The sequence below is a fragment of the Nycticebus coucang genome, chromosome 20 (assembly GCF_027406575.1).
Source record: "Nycticebus coucang isolate mNycCou1 chromosome 20, mNycCou1.pri, whole genome shotgun sequence".
NCBI lineage: Eukaryota > Metazoa > Chordata > Mammalia > Primates > Lorisidae > Nycticebus > Nycticebus coucang.
This window is the reverse complement of record NC_069799.1, coordinates 56,452,711-56,475,433: the sequence shown is the minus strand read 5'-3', so window position 1 is coordinate 56,475,433 and position 22,723 is coordinate 56,452,711. Positions and strand designations below refer to the sequence as shown.

Sequence of the window (22,723 nt, the reverse complement as noted above, 5' to 3'; positions counted from 1 at the left end):
CATGATTCTTTACCATTAGGCCATGCAAAGCCAACAAAACAGATGTGACATTTGCCTGTCAACAATGTCGCAAAGCTAATGGGCTTTCACTTCATCTACGTATGTGTGTGTACACACACACTGTCTATATATATTTATGTTACTTATAAATGTTTATGGTAGTATATTATATAAATTATATATCAAATCTCATATTCATTATATTGATAATATTTATAAGTTTTTGGTATTCATTATTCATATAACTAATAAATAAATTATAAATATAAATGATAAAACATAAGATATAATTGTGTAAGTATATTTGAAGATTGTATAATACTCAAATATAACTATACTATAGCATAGTATTAATACTCAGTACAGGTTATTAAAATTATTTTCCTTTCCTAATGGAAAGGAAGAGACAGTGACTGCTGTAGTTGGGTGGGATATTGACACAGTAATCGTATATTTGGGACTAGGTTCACATTGGCATGGCATTATTAAAGAGATACAAGTGGAGAGCGGTATCTTTACTCCCAATGGTAAGAAAAGTTATTACTTGCCTTTCAGAAAACTCAACCCCTCTAGCTCTCTTTTCATCCCTGGGTATTTTTATCAATTGCCACAGAGGCAATGTTGGCTGATAAGGAAAATCGTGAGTTTGGGAGAAGGTCAAATCCAGTTCAAAGCTTGGCTTTACCTCTTATAAACCCCTTTGCCTGCAAATAAATTACTTAATCTCTTAAATTCTTCCGTCCTCCTTTGTAAACTGGGGCAAATCCTGTCTCCCGGAGCGGTTATAAGGATTAGATGGAGTAATCTGCGTCAGGCAGCTCATGCTACAGAGTACAGGGACAAAAGATTGTCATCACGCCCCAGGGACTCTGTGACAAGCCTTCACCTGCAAGTGAGCAGAAGGTTAACAAACTTTTCGTATATTGGAACAAGGAGAGAACATTGTCCCATAGCCCTAATACTCTTTCATTTCTGAACAATTCATGTATAACCATAGAATGTTTTTAAATTTATATTATTGACTGGTTATATTGTGCTTTTATATTCCTGGAAATACCACGTCAAGACCAAGGATGATGATTATTACAGGGAAATCTATGGTTGCAACTTAACCCAAACATTTTGTGGCTTAGCTTATGCAGGGTAATTGGTTCCTAGCTCTTGTTCACATGAATATCTTTCAAAATGTCATCTTATAATTTACCATTAACTCAGTTTTATCACTTAGTTTGTTCTCAATATTGTTTGGGTTTATTTTTCCCAAGGAAATCCCTGCCCTTCAAGACCAGAGCAATAACCTGGTCATCTAGGGGAGAAGAGGGGGCAGAAACTCTGGTGTTGGACTATGTGTATTAAAATCCTTTCCTTTCTTTTTGATGATTTGGAATTTAACTACAGTCTACTTGCTTTTGTAAGATTTTGGCGGACTAAGCATTTGTTGGGTTCTTTATCCCATTCCCACATTCTCAGCTTAGCAAGAAACCTTTCACTGTAAAACCCACAAAGAATAACCTGCAGATAACCTTCTCTTTGGCCTCAGCCCCCAAGGGACGTCTATAGTCACCAGTAAAAGTTTCAAGGCTTAAAAGGGGCGGAAATAAGGTTTAGTGGAGTTTTCTTTAGATGGGTTTAGGGTTTCAGCTCGTCCCATTCTTGGACTTCATCGGAGGAAGCAAAGGACATCAGGAAACCAGACAAAGAACATTCCTCTCTAGCTTTTGAGCACTACCCCCAACTTCTAAACTGAGAGTTATTTGGGCGCCGATCTGTCAAACTATTCAAGTTCCAATTCAGCTATCTTACTGCGCTTGTACTGCTAACAGTAATGTGGGTTGGCATGTTACATGGGCTGCTGAGAGGCATCCAGAGATACAATATGTGCCTCTTTTTAATGGGATGCTTTAAAGTTTATTATTTTATTTTCATTAATTTATTTTTTCGCTACAGGATTTTAGAATTCCTCTCAAAGAGTAAACTTAACACCAAAACTGTGGAAATTAAAAGTAAGTAGCAGCTGAAGTCTAACTGGACCTGTTAGAGTTCCCTCTGTTTGCTGGGGCCGCTTTTCTTTCTCAGCCTTTCCTGTTTCCTTTTCCTTCTTTCCTTTTACAAGAGAACCTTTGTCATCGCCCTTAACTTCCTCCTGCCATTCCCAACCGTTTTCCTGGAGTGTGTTTGAGACACATTTGCCAGATCTTAAAGTAACAAGGAAAAATCCATAGATCAAATACACAAATATCAAATAAGTCTGATCTAGCTTCCCTGGTGGTCTAGTGGTTAGGATTCGGTGCTGTCTGAAATAAGTCTGATCTAGTGTTTCCAGTTCTGTGAGGGTGAGTGGCCTAATTTACTTCTCTGTGTAATAGCTTTACTCTGGGAACCATGATTGAATTTGGAGAATGAAGTGAATTTAGATATAATCTAATGTATAAAATATGGTACCTGTTATATTTCAAAATATAATTTGGAAGTAGGCATACTTTATCCATTTATTCTCTTAACTCATCCATATAGCTGGTGGTGATGGGCTAAAAATTACATGTGAGGGCTCTGCAAGGCTTCAGGGTTTAATTAGAACTTAGGTTTGATTTCAGATTTAGGTTAGAAAATGTCATTGAGAATTGGATGGTTAGATGTCCGTGCAAAGTGGGTAAGAAAGAACAAGGAATCGTGGCAGCATGAAGTGGTTCTGTTGAGAATGATGATTCTGCCCTCCCTCTCAGCCACCCTTTACTTTGGAAATAGAGCGGAGAGGGTCTTAGAACCTTCTAGAAATTTGAGACTTCAATCTTTCTAGTACAGAGAGTCTTTCCCTTTGGCAACTAGGGTGATTTGCAGGAATTATCTGCTTCCCTAACACATTTTTAAGAGATAGACTATGGAAATATTTCAAATTGATCTTTCTTGGGGTAACAATTGAGTGCAAAAAAATTACAGGGCTTTTCTAGAGCCATAGTACCTGGAGAGACATAACGAATCAGTTGGACCATGGCCACCTGCTTCCCCGGCCTGCAGTTCTTCTCATCTGGCCGTATTTTTACCTTTGTTGGACTGTGATTCATTCTGTCCTCGCTAGACATGTGCTTTCGTGTTTTTGCCTTTGTCTCATAGCAAAGGTCTCTGCGTCGGATGTCAATGTGACCTGACTCATTCTCCAGATGGCAGATAAGCAGGTGGAGGAAGAAAGACCGTGACCTTGTCCTCAGCATGTGTGCAGTGGGCACCTGAGGGCTGGGAGCTCTGAGTCGTGTTTCCAGCTACTGCTGTCGCCTCTGCCTGACCTTGCTGTGATTCCCAGGGACACAGCCTTGTCCTTGTGAGACGTGCTGCCCTGTGTGTGTACAAGGAGGGGGGGTACACCTTCCTCTCTCCTTATCCACTTACTAATTTAAATGCCCAGAAACCTCATGCCTGGTTGGGCCCAGTTCCATTGCAGAGAGCACATCCACTTCAGCCAGATCCACAGAACCAGTAGCCCTCCAAACTGCCTGGGAGCACAAAAGTCACTGACAAACTAATAGAAGTACATGCTTGGTCCAGAAAAATGTGCAGATTTTCAGAGAATTTTGGAGATTCATGGATGCCTGAAGCCCAGTAGGATCGTTTTGCTTGCTGTTGGCTAGTCAGGATCAATTATTTACATAGTGCTGGAGCACAGCGGAACCAGGCAGATGAACTGGCCTTGCAGTTAGACAGCAGCTCCTGAGGACTGCTTGCCAAATTTGCTTTTTCCTTACCTTAAATTTAATGCACATGTGTCTCCAACAGTAAAATTTCCATGAAAAAAGGGGAGCTAATTTCACTTTATTTAGTCATTATGAAGCAGGGAAGATTTCCCTCAAATCTGGTCTGAATTAGTAGCAATACAAATATAAAAAACACACAAGGAGAAGTTAACCCCAAAATCAATTAAGTACTCTGGCTCCTTACTGACTTCTAAACAATGAAAGCAGAGGTACATCAAGTATTTCCAAGTGGATAATCTAAACAGCAAATTTGCAAAACTTTACTTTGAGGTTTAGTTAGGATCTCAACAGAAATGTTGTAGACTAAAATGGTCTCCTTCTCACATTAATTATTTACTCAGTGAAGATACTGTTTCCAGGCTGAACTGAAAGATTTAGATATGAAAATTCACTGTCTGGTCCACAGAGTTGCTTTCTCTTTCTTTAGAGGAAAGGCAGGTGGATTTCAATAGACGAGAGAGAGGCGGTGTACCCAATTAGCCGACTCTAACTGTTTTTATCCAGATCTACAACTACAAGATTCTATAAACCCTATAACCAAGGCTGTTCTTATCATTCCCTCCTCTCTTCCACACCACAAACAACAAAAGAACAAACAAAATTTAAAAGTCATGCAGCATGATCAGCAAACTTACAGATGTGGTCTTGAAAGTTTTGCAAGACCTCTACAATACAAAATTATAATACTTAGGTTTTCATTGAAAAATTGCCACTAACATGTAGTTAAAATGACTTCTAAGTATTTCCAAGGGGTCAATGGCATTTATGCAGATAAAAAGCAGATAAAAGTCATCCTCATATGAAAGGAGAGAGAGTGGTAGCGTGACGCTGGCGAGTAATCAAATCCCATTTTTTGCGTTCTCCACTTAAACTTTCTCTTACGCTGTGGCCAGAGGAAAACAAGTTACGGTGACAGTTTAGTGACTCACACATGGGCAATGCCCTGGATGTGTTAAGATTTTTCCTTCTGTAAAATCACAGTAAGTCTAAAAGCGTCTCCTGTGTAGCTCAGAAAAGTATAGTTAATGAGGCCAGGGAACCCTGGCTAACTTGGGGAGATTTGAGCTGCTGACAGCAGACAAGAGAGCTTTAAGACAACTATTCCAATGGTCTTGAGAGAAAATATTAGGAAAAAGAGAAAGAAACAATTTGAAAGCAGGGAGCAGAGCACACGCCAACATATGCCATTTGTTCTGAAGTCTGTGCTAAAATGCTCTTTTATGCAAAAACATCTCCAAAGGGGAGATTAATTTTTCTTTCAAAATCCCCTTCTGTGTTGCTTGCAAACACAATTCCATTAAGGCAACACTCTCCATCTGCCCACAAGACTTGCTTTCAGGTTATTTTTGAGACAGTAAGTAGGATAGGTGGCTTTTGGATACAATTTGTTGTGAGGTTTGCAGCTTATTGGGAAGCCCTCAAGACACAAATGTTTAACTGCTTCCTTCAAGGAATGCACGTACACAGAAAATCACATGCTGAGTGGAAAGAAGTTGCAGGGAAGCTCTGTTTTGTGTCAGAGACATGAAGATTACCCACACTAGGGGATAGAGAGGAAGAAAGACTTTGTAAAGTAAAGTCACCCTTGTTATTGTAGAAAACTGCCCGGGTCTTTCTGAGTCTTCACGGAGTATGGGATTTGTCTGGAGAGCTGTTAGTGTTTAGAACATCAATTACATCTGTATTCAAATGTAAGAATCAAAACACTTTCCAGAGTCAAATATTACTTATCTTCAACCGTGCTGCTGATGCTGTTTGTATAAACAAGCAATTGATTACCTTTTATAGTAAATGATTCACAGTTCTGAGTTAATTTGATATTGATAATTACTTCTCACATGCAGTGTTCGGTATTGACAATTCTTTCTCCCACGCAGGGGGAATAAATTGGGGCAGCTTTTCCAATTTATCCTCACACCTAGCTTTACTAATGCCTCGGGGTGACTCAGGTCACTATCCCAGCCCGAATTGCTTCTCAAGCTTCAGCTTGCAACAAAACATCTCCATTTTGATACCTCACAGGCCCTCCAACCTGAAACATAACATTTCCCCCCTAAATCTTCTTCTCCTAAGGTATCAGCATCCAGCAAATTACCCACAGAAACTCTTCAGCTCGCATCCTCATGCGACATATCATCAAGTTCCAAACACTGCCTGCTCAGGGCCTTCTACCTTCTATCGCTGAGATTTTCTACACTTGCCCCGTCTCTACTTCCTCTGTGTTAGGTCAAGCCCCCTGGCATTTCCCGTTAGGGTTTCTAACAAGCTTCTTCCTTCTCAGGATGGAAGATGCTCAAGCCGCTACTAAAACAATCCTTTGACAGTCAAGTCTGCCCATGTGATTTTTACTTAAAATTCTGCAAGATCCTTCCCACTCTACAGATAAAGTTAGCACAGGAAAAGGGGACTTGCTTCTTGAGCTGACCCTTGGCTGGCATTAGGCTCCACTTCTACCAGTTATCAGATGATAAAATGAACCCCAGGCCTCAGGTGAGGGTGGTCATCTGGGCAACTTTTGGCCTTGTATGCTAGGGAGGTATACATTCATTGAATGACTTTTTTTTTTTAAATCAATAAATGGCATACATTATTTTTGAAACCAAGACTTTATGTGGCATATTCCTCTTAAATAAAAAGCAACTATCATCAGGAGGGGGATAGTAAATAGAGCAGAGGGGTAACAGGCATGAAAACTATATCTCTATGTCCAGAATTCTTACCTAATGTCTGCCAGAAAAAGATCTTCCAGCCTCTTGCTGTTTGAAATGAATCTGTCTTGAACACGAGGAGCATAGTATTCCTGCTGCTCTTAACATTTGGTGGGTTCTTGGAACCACAGAATTTGCCAAGAAGGGGATCACTGGTGTTGGAACCATCATAAATCTCCAGGTAGTCACGGGAGCAGGAGATGGAGGGAACCACATCAAAATCATTGAATCTGTGAAATATACCCTGTTAATACCCAAAATCTCCATTTGGACTTCCATTGTTAAAAAACAGAAAGAAGATGACTGGGCCAAACCTAACAGCAGACGATCTGAGCTTCACTCCATAGGAAATATTAGAAATGAGACATGACTTTGCTAATCGGGTCAAAAGTTTGGATGAAATCTTTTTAGTAACTATGACACGGTATGCTAAAAACTGTGATCACAGCTGGGGATGTAAGGAGTGGTAAGATATTGTCCTACTCTTGAAGGAGTTTGTAGTCTAGGACAGTTAAAGTCCATTTGAGATCAAGTTTGGACAAGTCGAACTAGTATTTATTATGCCAGCAACACTTTAGATTTTTAATATCATTAAAAACATAGCATTTCCTCCTCCCTTGTTATTTTACGAGGTGAAGTGGCACTGGTGCTCTTGTCTTTGCTTGTGGGAAGCTTGCTAGAGTGACAGGACAAGAAATACCGACCTCAGAACCACAGCACCATTCTCGTTCTCACGGGCTCTTGTTTCCCTCTTTTAAAGTGGAGTTTATAGGAAGGTTAGGTGAACCATATATGAAAACCAAACCAGGCTATCTGGCATGCTGTAGAATGCTCGAAAAATGAAGTTTGATGATGACGATTTTGAAAATCAAGAATATAAAATAAATCATTTCTCAATAGAAAAGAACAAACAAAATTCTGTCGAGTCTCACTTAGCGCTCTAACAGGAAATTCCCAGTTACCATGCGGCAGTCATCTGGGGATGTCCCCGCACAGTCTGAGCTCTCGGCCTTCCTAGCGCCTGCCCTTATGTACACACTCTGAGATCTGGCATGGCTGTGGGACTTGTTTTGGCCAAGGAAATGCAAACAGATGGATACATATTATTCTACGGAAGAGGTTTTACAACTAGAACTCTCTCTGCCGCACGTTGCCTTCCCTCTGCAGTGGTGATCATGGAAATGAGTGCAGAGGCGAAGCTTCTAGCAGCCCAGGCTGCTGCATGACAGTGATGAGCAAAGCTTCCTCGCTGGGCTGCAGAGAATATACTGGTACAGATGAGACATTTGCTGAGTTAAGTTGCTGTGCATTGCCCAAATCTTAACTGCTTCCTCTTGCCCCTCCTACCTCCTATGATTTCAAGGTGGGCCTATAACTAGCAACCCATTCCATAATGGGTTAGAAAACTATCATGACTGCTTTAGCTGGCAGAGTGCCTCTTCCCCCCTTCGTCACCACTGGTTTACGCGGAAGGCAGGAGGCCCATTTCCCAGGTTACACCCCTTTTCCTCCCTCCTCCTTTCTCTAATTTCCTTATAGCCCACCAATTACCATCAGAGCTTTCTGTCAATAAAGGATTATCTTTTCTGTAAATAAAGCTGAAATGATTTTCGTAAGAAAGCAAATTGTCACTTACTTGAGCTGCATGACTTTGTCATGGCTCACGATGATGGTGTACAAGCAGTAGACATCATTTGGGTAGTTGGAAAAGGAATAGGCAGGGCTCTGGATGATTCCGGAGGAGGAGTTGAACACACCACCACAGGCTAAGACCGAAGGCAGAATATGCAGAGAACAGTTATCACTCGCAGCACGGAAAAATAATTTTGAGATAGATATTCTATACTACTGAACATTTTTTCCCTAAGAGAGATAATAATTATTTTTCTTAAAGTAATTTAAACCTTTCTTCATCGTGTTTACAAATAATTCTGAGTTTTTCCCACCGGGTAAGAAGACAAGAGACAGCAAGGGAGTTCCCACAGGGAAGAACATTTTTGGACACATTCTGAAGGGAATAAATATGAGTCAAATGAATGGCTGGAGGGATGATAAGGAGAGAGAACCTTTCACGTGTCTGGGGGTAACTGTCCCTTTCCAGTATTTACGTGACAGCTTCGCAGAGAGATGACAGCAGGAGCTGGAAGTCTGAGGAAGGCAGGCAGAAGCCAAAGTTCTTTCCGGGCATCTAGATCCAGGAAAGACTACGATCTAGAAATCTGAAATACCACAGATTCAAGGCTCCTCTGTCAGGGATACAATATTACGAGATGAATACTGGAAATCATTTCTGGAACTTTCCAGTTTGGTTCCTTCTGTGGAATTAAATGGAGAGCCCTTCATTCCTATGGATCTGCAATTAGCTGTGACTAGTAAGGACAACAGTGGCACAAATTGGTGTCATTGCTCCTCAGTAAGCATGAAGAGGCGAAGCCCACTGCCCTCCCCGATGCCACCAGGTAACAGCCCAGAATCCCGAGTTATACTCATTAGTCAAGACAACTACAGCTACAGAAAGATAATAAAGCCACACCATAAACAATATGAAATTATTATTTTTGCTTGGGCTTACACATAAGGAAGACTGGATTGCGTCACCTGACGATCATGCTTACTGTGGTGAGGAAGGCCTATATTTATTTATTTTTGTGATTCTAAAATCACGATAGGGTTAGCATTTTTCTTTTTTTTTTTTTGAGACAGAGTCTCAAGCTGGGTAGAGTGATATGGCATCATAGCTCACAGCAACTTCCAACTCCTGGGCTCCAGCAATCCTCTTACCTCGATTTCTGTATTTTTAGTAGAGATGGGGTCTTGCTTTTGCTCAGGCTGGTCTTGAACCCATGAGCTCAAGCAATCCACAAGCCTCGGCCTCCCCGAGTGCTAGGATACAGGTGTGAGCCACCGTGCCCAGCCTAGGTTAGCATATTTTGATGGTATTTCTATCACTAGATATGTTCTACTTCACATCTCTCAGAAATGAAAAACAAATTATGGCTTCCACTTGAGGTTCTTTGTGTATTTATTGGTTTTTGTCTCAGCTGAGCCCACTTGGCAGGGAGAACTCTTGTGTCCGTGTTTGTAGGTACTTAAATGCATAGGCCCCTGGGTACATCTGCAGCAAATTAAAGATCAGATTTGGGCAGCAATTACTCCCTTTTGCTTTCTACACAACTGTGTGGTCTCCAAGTTCCTCAAGGCCTAAATAACTCCCACCTTTGTCCGTTGTCAGACTTTGAAGTCTTAATATCAACCACACTCTTCAAGGGAGACTCTCAGAGGAGATATACTTAACCTTGCCAACTGTGTTTTAGAAAAGTGGGGGGTTAAGGAGAACAAGAATGTAAAGCAGATTTACTCTCCAGAGCAGCAGTTGCACCAAAAGAAAACAACGAATCCATCAGTGTCTCCATTCACTGCTCAGCTGCATTCGGTTTGTGTCAGCAGAGCCATAGAACCATCTAATCACACTCTACCAATGGTGGGAGTTAGGATTCGGAGAGCATCTACTGTGAACAAATTAGGAAGGCCTTTTTCTTAAGTAAATTAGCATTTGGGGGTCTTCTTTGTGGATGGGAACAGTAATTTATTTGCAGGGAAACCATTTAACTTCCTACCTTTAGCAATGGGTTTGGTTACAAAGAGAAACTGAAACCAAGAAAAGTTAACAAGATTTGTGTGCCCGTTTGACTGAAGTCAGGATGCCACAGGGAAAATATCGTCAGCAAACTAACCACACAGGAGGGAAAAAGGCTATTCAAGGTAGGGAAATGGGATGTAATTTTCTTGGTAGCCACAGAGATCTTTGTCCAGTCTGTGGCTTACCTTTTCCTTTTGCCTTTGATAAAAAAAATTTGTAAATTAGAGCACAGCTGAATATCCCAATCTTTTCTTTTTCTTTAGGGCTTTTGCTCTTTACATTAAAAAAATCCTTTTCGATTGGATCCTGAAGATATGCTTTTATATTCATTCTAAATTTATAACATTAATTTTCATAAAATAGCAAAGTGACTTGGGAAGAAAATAGGGATCTGGATAATTCTGGCCAAAAGTTACTTTTGTGTTGCGTATAAATAACTGAAGACAGCAGGAATGTTCATTTTAACTTAAATTATAAAATAAACCTCAATTAGCCATTTGATTTTCTGAGTGGTTCTAGCCAAAAGTTCCCTTTTTGGTTTTTAGGGAAAAATGCCCAAGTGTTTTTGTATCATGCACCTAATTGACAATTTTTTTTCCCTTAAAGTCTCTGAATCTTCAAGTTGGTGAGGTATGAACACTTTGTGTAAATTACTCAAGAAAGAAAGAAAATGCCAAACTCCATCACTGCGTCTACTCACAGGTTATCCTATAGGAAAACTTGAACCCGTAGTCTGTGATTTGTGCGTTGGAGTAGAAGTTAAGTAGCACTGGCCCAGTCACGGTGATAGGAGCCAGCCTCTCAGCACCACACACGGTCGCGAACGGGGTGGACGCCAAGCTGGAACCCCTGATAATGTGCACGCCGTCATTGGCACAGCTTCCTGTCACGGCCGAACGAGCTGTGCAAAGCGCAGAACAACCAGCATTACAATCAGAAACAACACCGATGATTAATGCTTAAGCATACACACAAAAACGCAACAACAATTCCGGCCACTGTTAACGAAAATCAAAGTGAGAATCAACAGATATTTGTTTCCTGATGAAGAGATGTTTGCCCTATTATGAAACGAGGGCAGGTGTGAGCAAACAGGTAAAACTTTACAGCAGACACATTCCACTTTGAAATAATTCAGAACTTTCTTGCTTCAATTCAGTGATGGTAAACTGGAGAGCATTTTCCTTCTCAGGGGACATTCTGTAGTATCTGAAGATGTTTGTTGCTTTTGCTGTTGGGAGTGGGGAGCTGAGTTGAGGCCAGGGAAGCTTCTAGATACACTGCAGAGTGCAGGGCAGCTCCTACATCCTGGCCCTCCCATACAAAATACTGCCTGGCTCAAAATCTCAATAACCCCGCTACTGAGAAAATTTGCTCCACGCTTATGTTTAGATAAGGGTCTCCTCCATTAAAAGGAACAAATGAATGCCCTTTGCAACAATTTGGATGGAACTGGAGACCATTATCTTAAGTGAAGTACCTCAAGAATGGAAAAACGAACACTAAGGTACTCTCTAATCATTTGAACTCACTGATGGGCACAAACATGGCAACAGGAAGAATTAAACATGGCCGGAATCAGGAAGGGGAAAAGGCAGGCGGGGAGGGGTGACACCTGCCTATCAGGTACCTGAACACTGTTCAGGGAGTGTCAGGCCGCTTGTGGCCCTGACTCAGGCATTGTAAAAGCTAGCCATGTAACAAAAACATTTGCAAACCCTTAATATTTTAAAGCAAAAGAATAAATTTAAAAAAGAAAAGAAAAAAGGGAGTCCTAGCATGGAGACATTATTAGCTATTCCTTACTGTCTACTGATCAACCATATTAAATGTTTACTCAAAGGATATTAGCTTAAGAGTTTAGTGATTGTAAAAAGACATATTCCTGTTTTAATTTCTAATTATAAAGCAAATATATACTCTCGCCTCTCCATCCCTGAAGAAAAATATAAACAAGAAACCAAAAAGACTTTCACAAGGTATCCAGTCATTTTTTTATAGGTGACTCTATACTGTCAAAACGTTAATTGGGATTGTATTGAGGACAACCTTTTACAACCGAATTTTTATCTGTATAAAATAATACACATTATGCATTTTTTTTTTTTTTTTTTGGAGATAGAGTCTCCAGCTGCGTTGCCCTGGGTAGAGTGCTATGGCATCATAGCTCCCAGCAACCTCCAACTCTTGGGCTCAAGCGATACTATTGCCTCGGTTTTTCCATTTTTGTAGAGACAGGGCCTCACTTTTGCTCAGGCTGATCTTTATTCATTTATTTATTTATTTATTTTGTTGTTGCAGTTTGGCCGGGGCTGGGTTTGAACCCGCCACCTCTGGCATATGGGACTGGTGCCTTACTCCGTTGAGCCACAGGCGCCGCCCACATTATGCATTTTTATGCGATCAAATTCCAATTTACAGATATACCGTCCTATGTTCAGTCAATCCCCTATTGCTTGATAATCCTATGTTCTCCACATTTTTTTGGTGACTAAAAACATTTTTGAAATAAACATTTCTATACATAATGAGGAAGTTTTCACTATTAAAGTAAGTTTTTATTTGTTTATTTGAGACAGAGTCTCACTCTGTTGCCCTGGGTTGAGTGCAGTGACGTCATTGTAACTCAAGCAATCTCAAACCCTTGGGCTCAAGCAATATAGGCACCCATCTCGATGCCCAGCTAGTTTTTCTATTTTTAGTAGAGATGGGATCTTACTCTTGCTCAGGCTGGTCTCAAACTCCTGAGCTCAAGTGATCCACCCGCCTCAGCTTCCCAGAGTGCTGGGATTACAGGTGTGAGCACGCGCTCAGCCCTAAAATAAGTTTTTATAAGCTGAATTACTGGTACTAAGGTAAGATTCTTTCCCACATTTATCAAATAACCCTTTGGACAGTCCCACAGCATTTTAGGTATTTGACATTCCTCCCTTTTCTAACTGTCATCATCCCACAGGGGAACTCTGTACCATAAAGACGGACTCTCAATCTCCCACTTCTTCTTTCTGGCACCCCCAGTCCTAGGCAACAATTAATCTATTGTTGGATTTATGGATTTGTCTATTTTAGACATTTCACTTAAGTATTATACAATATAGTAGTCTATTTGTCTATAATATATTTGTCTATTTTAGACATCTCACTTAAGTATTATACAATATAGTAGTGACTGGCATCTTTCACTTACCGTAATGTCTTGGAGGTTAGTGTATGTTTAGCAGATATTTGTCTCCTCTTCCCGGCTGAACAGTGGTCCATGCTGTGGATGTACCTTACCACCCTGGTTCATCCCATTCATCAGTTGTGAACACTTGGTTTGTCACTGCCTTTGGCTATTATGGATAATGCTGCTATGAGCATGTGTACAATTTTTGTGTGGACATATGTGTTTGATTCTTTTGGCTATATAATTAGGTGTGGGATTTACTAGTTCAAATATTAGGTATGGATCTAATTCTATAAGAAACCGTCAATCGGTTCTTCAAAGTGGTTCCATCAGTGTACAGTCTCGCCAGGAATGCACGAGACTCCCAGCTGCTCTGCATGCTTGTCAGCATTTGGTATTGTCAGTCTTTTTAATTTTAGCCACTCTGGGGTGTGTGACATGATACCTCACATGATATTTAATTTGCATTGCTCTGATGATTAGTGATGTGGAGTATTTCCTCCATTCTCATTTGGATGCAACAGCAAAACATTTTTATTTCATGTAGATGCTAATTCAAATGTCTAACAACCTAGCTCACCCAAACACACAAAGGCAGCTACCCTACAGCAGTAAGAGGAACGGCCTTGCGGTGAGGCTCACCTTGGAGTAGCACAGATAAGAACAGAAACACAAGTAAATCAAAAAGACAATTTTCAGAATTGAAAAAGATATTTTCAGGGTATCAATCTGACAAAGGGTTGATAACTAGAATCTACAGAGAACTCAAAATAATCAATAAAAAAGTAGTAAACAATCCCATCTACCTCTGAGCAAGAGATATGAACAGACATATCTCTGATGAAGACAGATAAATGGCTAACAAACATTAAAAAAATTCCTAATCATCCCTGATCTCCAGAGAAATGCAAATCAAAACCACCCTGAGATATCAGCTAATTCCAGTGAGAATAGCCCACATCACAAAGTCCCAAAGCTGGAGATGCTGGCATGAACATGGAGAGAACATTTTTACACTGCTGGTGGGACTGCAAACTAATAAACCTTTTTGGAAAGAAGTATGGAGAATCCTCAAAGCACTCAAATTAGACCTCCCATTTGATCCTGAAATCTTATTACTGGGCATCTATCCAGAAGAAAAAAAAAATTCTTTTATCACAAGAATATTTGCATTAGAGTATTTATTGCAGTTTATAATCATCAGAATGTGGAAACAACCTAAGTGCCCACCAACCCAGGGATGGATTAATAGCTGTGGTATGTGTATACCACATGGAATACTATTCAGCCACTAAAAAAGATGGAAACTTTACCGCTTTTGTATTAACCTGGATCGAGTTGGAACACATTCTTCTTAGTAAAGTATCACTGGAATGAAAAGCAAGAATCCAACGTACTCAATTCTAATATGAAGGCAGTAGATGAGCTAATAGAAGGTGGGGCAGGAGAAGGCCGAGTGGCGAGAGGGGAGAAGGGAGGGCATGGGGGTCACGGTGCACGGCACACCTCTTGGGGCGGGACACAATTACAAGAGGGAGTTTACCTAACAAATGTAACCAGTGTAACCTAAGTCTTTGTACCCTCAATCAATCCCAAACAATAAAAAAAAAATAATAATAAAGAAATTAACAGTAGGTTAGACATTACTGAAGAATTAAAATAGTAAACTTTAGGTCACAGTTAAAGGAGTTGTGAAATGCAAAGAGAAGAGAAAATGCAAAAATGAGCAGAATATCAGTGAGAGATGAGATAACTGTAAGTGGCCTAATATACATGTAATCTGAATCCCATAAGGGAGGAAGAGATAGGAAAAAAAAAAGAATAGAAGCAGTGGAATACTTGATACCCTAATTAAAAATCTAGATGAAAAGATCTAGGCACACCCCTACCTTTGAGACCTTCCAGAAGTAAAAGGTACTACATTGACCTGTTTGTTTAAACATGGTTGAATAAGTTTCCTGTTAATTGTGCTGTAGAAATTCCTAATCAACACGGTAGCTGTCATAATTATAGTCATTTTTGTGGTGATTGTTTATGCAGCCCCACCATCTTTCCAGATTGATTGAATACTCCATTGCATGATATCAGACCCAAGCCAGGCCAATCAGATGAGCTCCAACTGTGACTGAGTCAGTGGGAGGAGCCAAAGGTGTCACAGTTGGAAAATGTCAGCAGTCATGCTCCTGACACAAGAACAAAGCCAGCTGTCATGTAAAAATCAGCAAAGGGGGGAGGGAAGAAAGAGCATGCTGAAGATTTCTGCCCCTGATTTCTCTTGAAGCCCTTTCTTTGATGATATAACCCACTATTTTTCTTATAACTTCTACTTTACATATAAACTAACTTGAAGATAATCTACCACTTAACTCAAAGAATCTTGATGAATACATTTTTTTTTACATGTCTGTGCATTAAAGAGCTCCCCACTCTTCTTTAAGGCTATATTATCTTGAGAAAATTGACACTCTTATCAGAAACTATCTATGCACTTACAGTGCATCTTACAAGGGTACATGTGCAATTTACTAGGGATAGAATATAAATGTCTTAACACAATAACTAAGAAAATGCCTTGAAGGCTATGTTAACCAGTGTGATGAAAATATTTCATTGTATATAAAACCAGCACATTGTACCCCATGATTGCATTAATGTTCATAGCTATGATTTAATAAAAAAAAAATAGAAAATATCTGTGCAGTTCATTTTAAATCTTAGGTCATTTTAGAAACATATTTGGCTCCTTAGCTCAGTTTCCATCTGGCCTGAAGAAATCTTGTCTCAATTTGAAACATATTTATTAAATTAACATCAAAGAATTCTCTTATTTCAAAAGGCCTGGAATAGGAATGTTTCTAATTGGGCATAAATCTACAAGTTAAAAGTGTGAAAGACTTAACTTCGATGACCTTATCATGTAATTAGAAGCAATGTGATGTTGGAAAAATAGAACAAAGGGATTAAACTCAGATTCATGGTTTGAATACTGCCAAATTATGTACTTTAATTATAACCTCAGAATTTGTGTTTAAGTCAGAAGCTCCAACAGAACTTAAAAACTTCAAAGTACATGAGTTTGAGAATAAAAATTATTATGCATTAATTATAAAATATCTTTAGCCATTATATGTAATATGGTAAAACCAAAATCACAGAAAGATGGGAAAGGTTGCTATTGCTGGATTAAAATTCGGAACCAACATTTCATCAAAGGGGCTACTACACAAGTGTCCTTGAAGTATTAAAGAGTTAGTTTTTAAGTACTTGCCCTAACGATATAGAATTGATTATCATAGTGGTAGTTGCCTTAGAAAATTCTGGAAAGACATGAAACATAAGGTGAAATGTGTCTTCTACTTGGTTATGCTTCCAAATCATTAATTAAAGGAACGGGTTGGATTACAGAAAGGTAATTCATGAAATAGCAGTGGTATATTGAGGTACAATCAAAACTCACTGTTTTTAAAAGGCCTATATTAAATCAGGAAGTTAGGTTGAGAGATGCAGAAATTGAGAGGATTTTAATTATTGTGTAGATGGAAAATAGAATATCAAATAACTAACCCTTATTCAAGATTCAAGACAAACTGCTCGTTCTCAAAGCCTGATTTAGTAAAATGTAAAAATTACATTTGGCAAGTTGCTTCATGGACTGAAAGATTCTTGTATCTTTTTTAGTACTCATTTCCAAATATTGTCCATAAGAAATCAAATATCTGCATAATAAAGTTGGTAAAGTCTCAGAACATATCAGGAATTAGCTTGAGCAAAATAATTTGCAAGAAAACGAGATCATAATGAACCTAAAGTCTCAGAACATATCAGGAATTAGTATGAACAAAAGAATTTTCAAGAAAATGAGAGAATAATATGATCCTTAGTCATCAAGTAATTCATAAATGTGTATCTTTTTTCCCAAGCTCCATACATCACGTCATTGCATTAGATCAAAGATATCAGCCTGATTCTTCAATGTGAAGACACCAGTGACAAAGACCACAGGCATCGGAAAGTAATTATATTTCACACTCTTTCATAATTATAGGAGGAAGCAATTACATATACAATGGAAATACACACAAAACTTTCAAGTAGAATACAGTTATATGCCATGAGGGGTAACTGTCTTCTAGGAAGAAAAAGAACTTAGTCCAAGTTTGGGAAAGTTTGTCAAAGAGCAAGACGGATATCAAGTTGAGTTAATGCTAAGAGACAGCAGCTTTCCAGCAGACATACGAGAACTTGTCAGGAAGTGAAGCACCTAGAAATTGGACCATACTTTCTGCATGGACTGGAGTCCCTGTGCTGGAACAAGAAGCCAGAGTCATTCTCAATTCTGTCTTCAATAAGTGATTTCATGTGTATTTATTGCTGCAATCGTAGAGCCATTCAAGGATTCTCCACGATTTGTTTCATGACTGAAAAACCTGAAAAATCCATCCATCCGAAAAATTTGAGGACATGTTTATTGTTTCAAATGGTTAAGACTCTCTGGAAGGCAGTGAGATTTAATTTTTGTGAAATCTTTCTGGGCTTTATGACAGTGTACCATCTAATTCTGAATCCTGTCACGATTCCAAGAACTTGGAGAAAATTGAAAATTAACTAAGGATTAGTAATTCAGTGAATAAAATAAACTCGTGGGATTTAGATTCATACTGCAATTTTGTTTTTAGAGTCATAGAGGAAGAAATGTCAAAGAGAACTAGAGATGACGGGAAATCCTTTGGTTGGGATATTTCATTAGTGTAAATAAATTGAGTCTTTTCAGAAAAGAAGAAACGGGCTCTAGGGAGAGGCAGCAATGACCTAGATGTCACCTACCTCTGCACTCTGAGTGGCTAGGAGACTAGGCTCCTCAGAGGAGGCAAGATTCTATGGAGGGAGAAGCATGTGCTAGTTTAGAACTAAATTCCATGAAAGCTAAAGCCCTTATAACAAAGCAAGTTCAAGTGTAACACAGGCAAGCCAGAGGTCTCAGAGAAACCAAACTGTCCACTCTAGTGCCCTGACAATTTGAAAAAAATATCAATAGGAGATATTTCAAAAGAACCATTGCCCCATTTTTTTCAAAGTAATATGCAATGTGATATCATTCTGAATAGAAATAATTGAGAAAGCAAAGAAAAGAAATGGTTAAGTGTTGAGTAATGCCCCCTTTTAAAAAAGTTTTTAAATTAAATAGGGCCGGGTGTGGTGGCAGACGCCTGTAATCCCAGCACTCCAGGAGGCCAAGGAAGGAGAACTGCTTGAGCTCAGGAGTCTGAGATCAGTCTGAGCAAGAGTGACATCCCGTCTCTACTAAAAATAGAAAAACCAGCCAAGAGTTATGGTGGGCACCTGTAGTCCCAAGTGCCCAGGAGACTGAGGCAGGGGCATCTCTTGAGCCCAAGAGTTTGGGGTTGCTGTGAGCTACGGTGGCACTATAGCACTCTACCCAGGGCGACAGAGTGAGACTTTATCTCAAACAATAATAATAATTAATTAGATGGGGAGCAGTATGAAATAAAGCAACCAACAAAATTCAATTATTATAATTTTGATGAGAAAAAAGGGCAAAAAGGAAAATCTAAAGCTAAATTTTCTTTACTTCTTCCTTTTAGCATCCATTAGGGATAGCCTGTAAATTAGAACATCTGAGTTAATCAAAGATAATTCAGGCAAATGCCAGGTACGATCTCCCACCCAATAGCGCTGGAAATCTAGCCCCACCCTTCTGGGGCCTGAGACATTCAGGGACAGTGAGCAAAGGTACCTGCCCCTTGGAGCTCTCCACAGGCTCAGTACGGTTCCACCATCTGCATCTGAGAAGTGAGTTTACAATTTATCTAGATGTAGGATTTTTTAATTAAGAGTCCAAACCCTTCACCAAGGTGAATAGAATCAGTGTGATTATTCAGTTTTAATGACAGAAAAATCAAAGTATAGGAGGCATGGACCTGCCTTGGGCTACCTAATCAGCTAAATGCTGTACCTATGGAATAGAAAACTGGGCCTGTGATTTAAAAAAAAAAAATTGTTTTAGTAGATTGGGGGCACCTATTTGGCCATTTGAATAAGGAGAAGAAAAAGAACATACTTTTTTTTGACTGTTCACTATCTTAGAAAAGTGAAATAAGTATGTATTTACTAATACCTGATTCCAAAACAAATACAAACATTAGTCTGTAGTTCATGGAACGTCTAGTATTGGAAATGCAAAAATAATGGGAAAAAGACATTTAGACCAACATAAGACAACATACTTTTGGAGCAATTTCCTTTGTGGTAAGTGGAACACCGAGTGTTCATAATCTGAATGGGAAGTGGGTTAATAATCTGTGATTTGCCAGAATATTAAAATTAAAACCTTCCCTAACCAGTTGCCAGTGTTTAATAGACAAGATGGAGGGACAAGGGTGTCTCCCCAGAGTATGGTGCAGCCTGAGTTAGCTCATCTTTTTGACCTAAGTCACCTGAAGCTCTGCTGGTAGGCTGGGCTCAGAAATGCTTGGCCATCTGAGCAGTCTCTTCAAAGCACTTCCTATCACCAATAGCAGCTATAAAGGCCCAGGATCCTTCAGTAAAGCTATGACCTTGCTCTAGAGTGATTCTGTTTTGTCACAATGTACTGCACGTGTGTTCCTCAGGCTCACTTTAGAAGGGACAAGGAAAGATTATTTCTACTGAGGCTAGAGAATCTCTAATTTGGTGATGTATCCAGTAAACATCAACATTGATATGATTGACGATAAGAATCTAATTATAAAATTAATGTAATTTATGTTGCCCTTTAGGGGAACCATCATTAGGCCAGAAATGACTCGCTAATGAATCTATAGCCAGAAATTACTCACTTTGCATTCTGAAAATGCTGAGTACTTATAACACTGGAAATGTCACAGGCATTATCAGGATATCATCTTAGGGAAAAAATCAGTCTTCAGCTAGCTGAAAATTAGCAAATCCATTAGCAGAAGGAGAAATCACTTAACCTGGCGTTATCTGACTCTTCTAACTATAGTACCATTTTATGTATATATCTGTATAATAGATGGCCAGGCCCGGTAGCTCAATTTGGGAGGCTGAGCAGAGGAGTGCTTGAGGTCAGGAGTTCGAGACCAGCCTGAGCAATATAGACCCCCATTTCTAAAAAAAATAGAAAATTAACTGAGCACTGTTGTGTGACCTGTTGTCTTGGCTACTGGGAAGGCTGAGGCAGAAAGATAATTTGAGCTCAGGAGTTTGAAGCTGCGGTGAGCTATAATGATGCCACTGCACTCTAGCCTGGGCCAGAGAGCAAGACCCTGTCTCCTCCCAGAATACATATATGTATTATATATGTGTAGTATGTGAATGTGCGTGTGGTGTAACAAAGTGCTATATATATAAAGCAAAGTGATTACTGGGAAGAAAGAATGAAGTGAGTTGCACAAAGTCATGTGGTTAGTTGGCCGACCTGGCATTAAGAGCTGCCTTAATGCTGTGCTGTCCCTGCCACACACACATAGAGGCCCAGAGTCCACTCGCCCTTTTATTCGACCCAGTCAGCTGAGCTCAGGGAGCCGCTTTTGAGACTGACATGCAGTCCCTCGTCAGAACACATATCCCACTGGTACCAGTAGTACTTTTTGTGGCTTTATTTATATATTTTTGTTAACATATATTTTATATTTACCAGTGTCTCCTCTTCTAATGATATTGGCATGTGACAGTCTCAGGTTTATTTAACTAAGGAGCACAAGTGCACAGTCCAAGCCACCTGTTTTCCCATGATTAAAAAATGATCCCCGATCGTAAAAATAATACAAAACGCATAAAGAAGAAAATAAATGTCTCCTATAAATCTATCCCACTGTGATAACAACTCTTGAAGTACTGTTTTATAGCCTTGTCGTTTTTTGTCAAACGTACATTTTAAAAAGAAAATTGGATCATCTTCTATGAAGTATTTTACCCTCCTCCCCAACTTCTTCACAGATCATGGAAATCATTTTATGTTGCTGGGATTTTGTGCTAACAAATGTGGAAAAGATTATATTTGACTTCATACACCACTGATACGGTGACACACTTAGATTTACATTTGGCATTTTTTAGCAAACACATGCGTGAAAAAAGACAACTGCAGAGCTGTAGGAAAATGAGGTGAGGTCATAGAAAAAGGATAAAGTAAGACAGGCTTCGTATAATTATCAATTTATAAGCACTTCTGTGTCATTTTTATTTTTATAAACCACATATTTCCCAGATGTTGACTACTGGAGAACACTTTGCCAAGGGGTGTAGCTTCTCACTCCCAAAGAGAAAGATGTTTTGAAGATGCAGAGGTAGCTTGCCAAGTGTGCAGATTGTGCTTGAAAAATAAAAAGTTAATTCATAAAAATAATATGAATATGACCACAGGTGGTTGAAAATACCCGGCTCCTTGGAAGGCTTCCCTTTCTGCAGTGTCACAGCACCTCTTTAAACGTCAGTCGTGTCTATTGTCAGAGACCAGCCCAAGGCAGCAACTCTGCTGTCCTCCCTGCCAACAGCCCGTTCCTGAGAGTCAGGGAGGAAGCACGAGGGCGCTGTGGTCAGGAATTCCAGCACTGAGGATCAGGACAGGGAAGAATGAAGATGACAAAAAGAAAGGAGGTGACAGGATGCCCTGTGTTAATTTTGTAAAGCAGAGCACAGGTGTTAATTCTATTAATTCAGTCATCCAATATTTATTGAGCACCTATGTCAATTCAACAGGACACTTTTTTCCCACTGGAAATGGTATGTGCAAGAGCGTGGGCGTGCATGTGCACGTGTGTGTGTGTGTGTGTAGAGTATAAATGCAAATGAATGAATTTAAAGCTATATTAAAATGAACACATTTTGGCTTTCTTTCTTTTCTTTTCTTTTTTTTTGAGACAGAGTTTCACTATGTCACCCTTGGTAGAGGGTTGTGGCATCCCAGCTCACAGCAACCTCAAACTCTTGGGCTTAAGAGATTCTCTTGCCTCAGCTTCCCAAGTAGCTGGGACTACAGGTGCCTGCCACTATGCCCAGCTATTTTCTTGCTGCAGTTGTCATTGTTGTTTAGCTGGCCCGGCGGGGATCAAACCTGCCACCTTTGGTGTATGTGGCTGGCGCTGTAACCACTGTGCTACGGGTGCTGAGCCTCTTTTCTTTATTTTTTATGCTGCCCATTATGACCTACAGGCCTGTTTTCTTTAAGCAATGTATGTGATACTTGTGTTCTTAATGTTCTTGCACTATTTTTTCACTTCTGAATGGAATATACAGAATGGTACTTGTGCTTTTAAAACGTTGGATGAAATTTTAATCATGTTTATATTAAATATACTCTGCAACATATTTTTATTTTCTTCAAATGGTGATTTTTTTAGACTACCTGTGCCTCTACTCACCCCTCATTTATTTCTGAAGAATAAATCATAATGTATTTAAGAATAAGCTTATTTTCCATGGTTAGGATCAAAAAGACAAG

The 22,723-nt window shown here is 39.5% G+C and overlaps 1 protein-coding gene across 1 annotated transcript in view; it reads right to left on the bottom strand.

Annotated features, from left to right (window-relative positions):
- Positions 1–22,723, bottom strand: part of CUBN (cubilin) — a 264,166-nt gene that overhangs the window by 28,481 nt on the left and 212,962 nt on the right. Inside the window, exons 57-59 of the mRNA XM_053572936.1 lie at positions 10,795–10,995; positions 8,091–8,220; positions 6,467–6,684 (exon numbers count right to left, since the gene is read on the bottom strand). Coding sequence (XP_053428911.1) covers positions 6,467–6,684; positions 8,091–8,220; positions 10,795–10,995 — 549 coding nt within the window. The remainder of the gene's footprint in view (positions 1–6,466; positions 6,685–8,090; positions 8,221–10,794; positions 10,996–22,723) is intronic.